The sequence below is a fragment of the Olea europaea genome, chromosome 14 (assembly GCF_002742605.1).
Source record: "Olea europaea var. sylvestris chromosome 14, O_europaea_v1, whole genome shotgun sequence".
In the NCBI taxonomy this organism is placed as follows: domain Eukaryota; kingdom Viridiplantae; phylum Streptophyta; class Magnoliopsida; order Lamiales; family Oleaceae; genus Olea; species Olea europaea.
The window spans coordinates 3,049,414-3,057,466 of NC_036250.1; the positions used below are offsets into that span (position 1 = coordinate 3,049,414).

Genomic DNA, 8,053 nt, shown 5'->3' on the forward strand with positions numbered 1-8,053 from the left:
AGTGATATTTTTGCTCACATAAAGTGAAAATGACAACTTTTGGGGACCTTGTTAATTTTGTGACATTTTTGAAAATTCCCCAAAAATATATGGAATATTTACAAAGACTTTGAATCTGAGTTTAAAGACAATCTTTTCTCTTCAAGTCCGAGTAAGTTTCTTGCTATATTGCCAGAAAATGGGCGATAAGTCAAAGATTTTGTAGTTGAAGAAACTGTCGATATGTATCATTTTGTTCCTTAAAAGAGTAAGCCATACAAGATTTACTGGTATATCTCCTGGAGAATGGGATAGTCTCCATGGTGGAATACGTCCTAAAAATTAATTTTTAGGCCTTGTTTTTGCGAACTTTAAAAGTTATCCGTTAGTAATAGGGTTAATTGCTAGAGGACACTAAATCTTTATCCTAGCTGCAATCAAGTCACTTAACTTTAATCTGAAAATAATTGGTGACCATGTGTTATGTTATTGTGCCTAATTAGTTGAATGTCTGTCAAGTCTAACAATGAACTATGCTACAGGTACAAATTTTTTAACAGAAAAATCTTATAGACATCACGTGGCATGACATAATTAAAAGATAGAAAAAAAAAAGTCCAATCATGTTTTGTCACATCAGTGTCGGTATGAGTTCTGTTAAAGTTTTCCCGTGCTCATCGCTTTATTGCCTAACAAAATACAAACATATACATCCGAATTAGTAGATAAATAACATTGGAGTCACTGAACTCTCACCATAATTGCAATTTGATTACTAAACCTTCACTATAGTTGTGATCGAGTAAGTGAACTTCAATTTGAAACAATTAAGTCATAATAATGCAATTCCACCCCCAAAAACTAGGATGCACCTTAAGTCTTACACCATAAACAATTTTTGAATCTTCGTCAATTTATACACAGCGCCAACTAGTAAAAATAATGGATTTCAAAACTCTAACTCATAACTTTTCAAATACAATTAGTGGTAAAATAACTAAGTTTTAAATGAATAAAAACCGATTGATTTAAGATTACAAGAAATCCAAACAATAGATACCAATTGGATATACAAATCGAGCAAAACAAGGGACTCCCAACATAGTTTCTTAATAAAACCAAAGCAAATAAAAAATATAATATAGTAAACGAGACTCAAATAGTACTTTGAGAAATCTATTAGAAGTGGAAGACAAATGTGGAAAAAAATAATAATAATAAATTGATACGAAATCTCGTAATACCATTGTCATTGACGACAAGCTAGTGTGGAAGATTTCAAAACAAATAGAATCATCTTTAACATCGACTCAAGAGGGTACGGGACAATTATATGCTTTGTTAAAGAAAGCAAAGTACCGCTACCTTTTACTAAAGTCGTCATAATTTTTGTTAACTGCATCCTTTTCCAATCGTTTCTCCTGCAACCTATTTGATGGATGTTCTTTGTTTATTGAATATGCATATGATATTTTGTAAATTTTGTGATAATTATTGGATTATCAATAGTTAATTTCATAAATGGCCACTAATGTAGCATTTCATGTTGATAAGTGATCATAAGAAATTTCGCCAGTGCGCAATATCGTGAACAAGTGAAAAGTGATAAGTAGAGCATCATTCTCACGATGGCTATGTAGTTAATCTAAGTTCTATTAATAGTAATAATAACTCTAATAGAATAGCCAAACTTGCTTAAAAAATTTATACTAATTATACTAAGCCCTTGTTTGTGGACCAGTGAAAGTCTCGTTTTTGGCTAAATTAAGAAAGACGGGCTTTGTTGCTGCCCCAAACATCTGTCTGCATTTTCCAACTGAAATGTCCTTGTTATTTTTGAAAACAAATTTTTTTCTTATTTTCAACTACACATTATTTAATAAAATAATACTACACTCAAATTCAATTTTTATTATTATTGTTTAATCACTTTCTCCATTAATTGACTATTCTAAAATGCATTATTGGCCCAAAAAATAGGGCTCAAACAAGTGCTAAATAATTTAATGAGGGAATTATGAAAGCTTCTATAAATTTAGATGAGATGATTACTAAGACTTCGAATCCCCTTATTAATTCATTTTAATATAATTCAATATCATGACAATCATTCTTGTTGATTAATGTTCCTAAGTTAATTCATAATATCTTTCGAACAGAATTAAATATATCGTCTTATGTGATCTTCTTATATTTCTATTAAAGATGCAAATATGAAAGCATGTATTAAAAAAACTAAAATATCTATTGAAATTATGCAAAACATAAAGGCATATCTATATTATCTATTGGAAACCATAGTCGTTGTTATAACGTTCTATTTATCCTATTGTCGATCTCTCTTGATAACAATAAAAATTCACACAATAATTCAATTAGTAACTAATTAATTGAAAATCATTAAGTTCTATAAAAAATATTCAAGAATAAACACATATTGAACGTCAAAGTATTAAAATTTTATAACGATGGTTCATCTATGTCTTAGCAAACTTATGTTTGGTCCCTATTTTTTCGAAAACTCATTATTTAAAAACTCATTTTTAACCACACATTCTTCCATAAAATAATTTTATATGTAAATCGAAAACTTTTTCTTATTTTCTACAACGCATCCTCCAAAAAAATCTCTATTTTATAATACATTTTCTAAGCAAAAATGTTAGACGAGGGCTAAATAAAAAACTTAGCCTAACATTGCAAAATTACAAGAAAATCATGTTTAAATTGCAAAACATCACCCAGCTTGTTGATACATCAATTTGAAATTTTGAATTCATTCAATGGTTTTTTCATGAATCTTCAGTTGCCCCTTCTCTCTCTCTCTCTCTCTCTCTCTCTCTCTCTCTCTCTCTCTCTCTTTTTTATTTTATTTTTCTCAAGAATCAAGGTTGAATTTTCAATTGAATGAAATCTTGTAATTGCCTCTTAATTTCCCAAAAAGAATAATCATTTGGCCTTTCTTTAATTGTAATTATGGATGAAAAATAATGTATGAGAGGTTTATCAGGGATGGATGCTATCCTGTATTTATATGGCTCGGATTTTAGGTCAAAGTCCCGTCAAAATTCGTTTCCCGAAAGGTGTTTTGACTAAAGTAGGGAAATTGAACATCTGGTCCTAGACTAGCCCCATGCGCGAGGGTCTTATGGTTGTTCAATTCGAAAATGAATATAGTTATGAGTTAAAATATTGACTCTAATTTTAATTTTCCCTTTTGAAGGAATTTTCTTTGGTATTGCTGACTTGTTAAAGCTGAAAAATCGTTGATCATGTTGTTTGTTTGATTAACTTTATTTTCTATGAAAACTCATTTTTTATTCAAATTTCTATATTTGAGGCGTTTGATTGACAGTTTTTCCTGAAAAATGTTACGTCTTGCCACACGTGGCCGACCCACCATAGCTGTCGGGTCACTCAAACCTAAGCACCATGCATACTAGCCGTGGCCTTAAAGTTGAGCCGCCTTGCAACGTGACTAAAGCCAGCCCACTTTGCCGAGGCGAGAACCTCTGAACAAAAAATGAGATATGTGAATAATTTTAGGCAGATATGAGATATGTGTTGAATAATTTTAGGTAGATATGAGATACATTTAGGAGAACTCTTGCTTGAGAAGGAATGTCTTCGTACTCAAAATATTATAGAGCATACACACGTTGCTTTTAATACTGTGTTAGATGCCTATGTTGATGATGGCAAGGGGAAGGTTCGGGATATGAGCACCACATGGTGCTATAGTTGTAAGAAATATGACCATATTTGTTCTCATAAGTTTTGTAACTACTGCAAGCAGCCATGACACATTATTAAGGAGGGTCACATTCGTCCCTCACACTCAAACAAGGCTTGTTGTGCTGCTATTACTTTTGTTGCCTTAAAACCTGCTAATCCTACTGCGACTGTTGCAATTTCTATTGTTTCTTTACAACCTCCAACACCTTTTCTAACTCAAGAGAGTAGAGACATGTCGAAAATGATTATGAGTGCAATTTGAGCATTTGGCCTCCAAAGTACCGATCCTTCATCTACTTCTAGAATTTTAGATTCAGATGCCTCTAATTATCTAACTAATTCTCTTTATGGCTTAAGTAATATTAGAGAATATCGTGATTTTCACATAATCAAACACGCAAGTGTTCCACCCATGTTTTCACTTTCAATGCTTATGTGAATGATAATTCGGTTAGTTAGGCTAGTTGTATTCTCATTTCTTTTAATTTGTGTCATGTGATTGAACATGTTAATATAAACAATCAATAAGTTCATCTTAAAATTCCAATTTTATATTTTCAATATATTATAGTCTCGTGTTAGCCGCAATTCATTTCGATTAGAACCTTTATGTTTCTCGAGTCGGATTTTCAAAGTATACATTTTGTCCAAGAAATATGTGATATTAATCGATTACTTCCCATTTTGGCAGGGAAATTTCTAATTAACCTACGAGTGTAAAGAAAAGAAATGTAATTTGACTGACTTGGACAAACGCCGTCTAAAATCCTAAATATCGTTGCCGTTACCGACTTGTGTTTTATCTTCTTCTTCTTCTTCTGCATCTCTGCTAAAGTTCATAGTGAAGAAGATAGCTGCAATTCCTGTCCAATCGCTTTCCCATTACAGAACGAACCGAAAGAAAATGATTATATAAATTACTTAATTCATTTAAATGGCTTCTTTTGCTTCCTCAGTTTTACCGAATATTCATTTGTTCCACAGAAAACCGATCTCGTTAAATTTGCTTTTAACACCATTCTCAATCAATTTTCCATTGAATAGCTCTCACTTGTGCATCTGTTGCGCAATCAAGACTGGTTCGAATGACGGTGTGGTTCGGAGCGGGCAGGACTCGCAGTCTTATGCTTCGGATATGTTGAGGAAGCCAGTGGTCTCGCCGCCGTTTGATGGAGGTGATGGTGATGGAGAGTCAGCGAAGGACGATTCGGATTATGAAACTGAGAAGAAAAGTGGAGACGGTGATACGTGGGTGGATTGGGAAGACCAGATTTTGGAGGACACTGTGCCTCTTGTAGGCTTTGTGAGGATGATTCTTCACTCTGGAAAGTAAGGTCCTCAAGTTTTTCCTTTGATTATTTCTGTATGTGTATGACTTTTGTTTCTTTTCTCTTATATTAAGTAGGTTTTCTGTTATTTATCTATTTGAAACAATAACATTTTTGCTATAACTGGAGTTTCTGTGGTGAAATGATAGGATTATGTTAAGAATCTAGGTCATTTCTACTTGCTGAATTATCTAGAGAGGTGTGGATGTTAAGAAAGCCTTTTGGTTCTGATGGCCCAAAGAAAGTTTTCTGGTGTTATGTGGACAAGACTTTGTCATATACTATGAAAACATGGAACTCAATTGCCATGCCGTGGTGACTGACCTCAAGTACATATCTTTTAGGTTGCAGATATTAAAATATTTGGAAATCCTACTAATTTATAACCTAAAAGTGCGAGTATGTTTGATATTTGGAATGTTGTTAAGTCTCTGCTTGTGGCTGACCAAATGGAGGGTGAAAAGAAGCTGGAGGTAAAGCAGATTTTGTTGGAGTTGAAATTGTTCAGATTTTTGTCATCTGGCAACATTAAAGACACTGCTAGTTCTGCTTCTTTCTTCTGTGGTCTTCAGATTTAGAAGTCTGATTTCCTAATTCTTGAAGAAGGTTGGAACAAGAGAGTTATTGTCATGGAGATAGAGCTAGATTCCCCAAGATGCTGGTCTTCATTTATTCAGTAGCTAGGTGGATATGTGCAGCAAACTATATTGAGATTGTTTGTACATCATTTATAACTTAACAAGCCTTTAAGCCGCGGCATGCCTGTCTCTATACTTGTGCATATTGTCCCAAATGTACTATTCTAGGAAGCACTTACACTTTTTTATGCACTGAAACAGCATCTTGTCCTCATTTATGAATCCTAATTGACTAACTTTGGACTTGGTATGTAATGCACAATCCCTTCTTGTTTGGTTCCGGATGAATATAACTCTTATTGATATTTTCTTCATAAACTGAGATTGAATTGAGCAAAATCCTGACAAGTGCTGACTTTGAAACTCTAACCGCCTAGGTGTCTCATTAAAGTATTCAGCATTTCCTGTGTTAGATCAAAGCTTTCTTCGAATCCCTAATTTGACATTTGATATTTTTGTATTATTTGAAACCCATACCTGTTTTTGCATTTTTTGCCTTAGTTTAACAGATTATGGCATTAAGCCCCCGTCAGAATTTCATTAAATTACATTTCATTACATTCCATTTTTCTCTCTCTCATTTTTAATGACACAATCTTCCATAAAATAATATTACATGTAAATCAAAACTTTTTTTTCTTTTTCAACCGCTCATTTAAAAAAAATAAAAAAATACCATTCTATCCATTTTCATTTCCAAAAAATGGGAGTCGAACGGGGGCTAAATATGTGGCTATTGCGCAGAAGACTCATTAGCTGTTAAATTGATTGCTTGAAAATCATGTTGAAGCCAAGTTTTATCGAATTCGGGGCTACATTGAATCATTCAAAGAATGGTTAAGAATTGTGGATCCCACCAACGAAGAAAGAACAATTATATCATGTGTGAACCACTTAATTGTTAAAAAATTTGATACAGACAATAATCTTTTACTTGCATGAGGGAAGGCATAAGCTTTAGCACAAACCAATGAAGTAATTCAAAAATTTATAAGACAAATGTATACCCGTAATAAACCATAAACCATCTTGAAAATTCATAATAAAACATGATAAAACAATTTAACAGAAATATGAATTATAAAGTCTAACTTGCAGTAGATCAATATATTATCAAATAATAGATCATAATCCACTACTAGGACAAACCTAAATATAAGTCTTCTATAAATCATAAGCATTTGGTTTTTTACCATCCTCTTAATTACTATTATTTTCTTCCTATTCTTTTTCCTTGTTGTCTACTTGCAATGGTGCATTTTCCTTCTCTTTCCCCTTACCTATAAAAGGAAAATCACAGACACAATAGCAAGAAAAATATAAGAGAAAGAACATAGCGAAGTTACATGTGGTAGTCTTTTGATACCGGCATTTTGTTTCTGAAAAGGTCACATGGAAAAAGGGCTTTCTTACATTTCAGTTTAGGACTGGGCATACTCGCTCTTTTCTTTCTTCTCAAAATTCTTTTTTTTTTTAAAGTCATTAGGGTTATGTTGTGATTAAAGTACTCAAAAATACCTTAAAACATTCCAACTATAAATGGTAAGTCCATAAAGTTTGGGTCAATCAAGGCCGACGATACAAAGATCAGAAAGAGCTAGACAAATGAGCACGTACGTCAACCTCCCAGAGGCTTATGACTTAAGCCATGCACCGGTAAGCCAAGTTGTTAGTTTGGACAAATGGTACTCAAGGGTATCTGCTTCAAGATGCTTAATGAAGGCCTCACTTGAAGAATGCCTTGAGGTGTATGCCTTGGGTGCTTTTCAAAATAAATGGGTACATTCTTTCAAGTTTTAAAGGACAAAGAATTTGATATGTAAGCACGGAAGGTATGACTTTTGGTAGGGCCTGAGATTAGTTTACTGTTCTTTGATTATGGGATCATAAAATCTGAATTATAACTTTAACAACATTAGTTGTAGCTATTTCCAGTTCATGAGCTTGACATGTGATTGTAACTTGTACGATTACACTGCAATCTGCAGCTTATCTTACATGGGCATTTGATATACACCTATGAGATCGTTAATATTTCCTACCCCAACTGGTCAAATTGCATAAATATGGTAGACAATTTTGGTCAATCACATTTTGTTGACTCAAATTTTCTTTCTTTATCTTCCAGATATGAAAGTGGTGACAGGTTAAGTCCTGAACACGAGAGAACAATTCTAGAAAGGTTGCTTCCTTATCATCCAGAGTCTGAAAAGAAGATTGGATGTGGAGTTGATTATATCACGGTCTCTCTCTGCCTGGTTTACTTTTTGATAATAAACCATTACATATTTGCATTCTTTGAATGGGCTTAGTTGCGTGATTTTATTAGCTTTTGCTGAGTTTATATTATTATAGCAAGGAAAGAAAAAAAAA

At 33.1% G+C, this 8,053-nt stretch overlaps 2 protein-coding genes across 2 annotated transcripts in view; one reads left to right on the plus strand and one right to left on the minus strand.

Annotated features, from left to right (window-relative positions):
* LOC111409389 (glutamate receptor 2.7-like) overlaps positions 1 to 301 on the minus strand; it is a 5,396-nt gene extending 5,095 nt beyond the window's left edge. The window contains exons 1-2 of the mRNA XM_023039441.1: positions 268 to 301; positions 103 to 214 (exon numbers count right to left, since the gene is read on the minus strand). Coding sequence (XP_022895209.1) covers positions 103 to 214; positions 268 to 301 — 146 coding nt within the window. The remainder of the gene's footprint in view (positions 1 to 102; positions 215 to 267) is intronic.
* A 4,160-nt stretch (positions 302 to 4,461) lies between these two features.
* The window catches only part of LOC111408793 (protein DCL, chloroplastic-like), a 6,199-nt gene continuing 2,607 nt past the window's right edge, over positions 4,462 to 8,053 (plus strand). The window contains exons 1-2 of the mRNA XM_023038561.1: positions 4,462 to 5,043; positions 7,809 to 7,923. Coding sequence (XP_022894329.1) covers positions 4,649 to 5,043; positions 7,809 to 7,923 — 510 coding nt within the window. The 5' untranslated portion in view covers positions 4,462 to 4,648. The remainder of the gene's footprint in view (positions 5,044 to 7,808; positions 7,924 to 8,053) is intronic.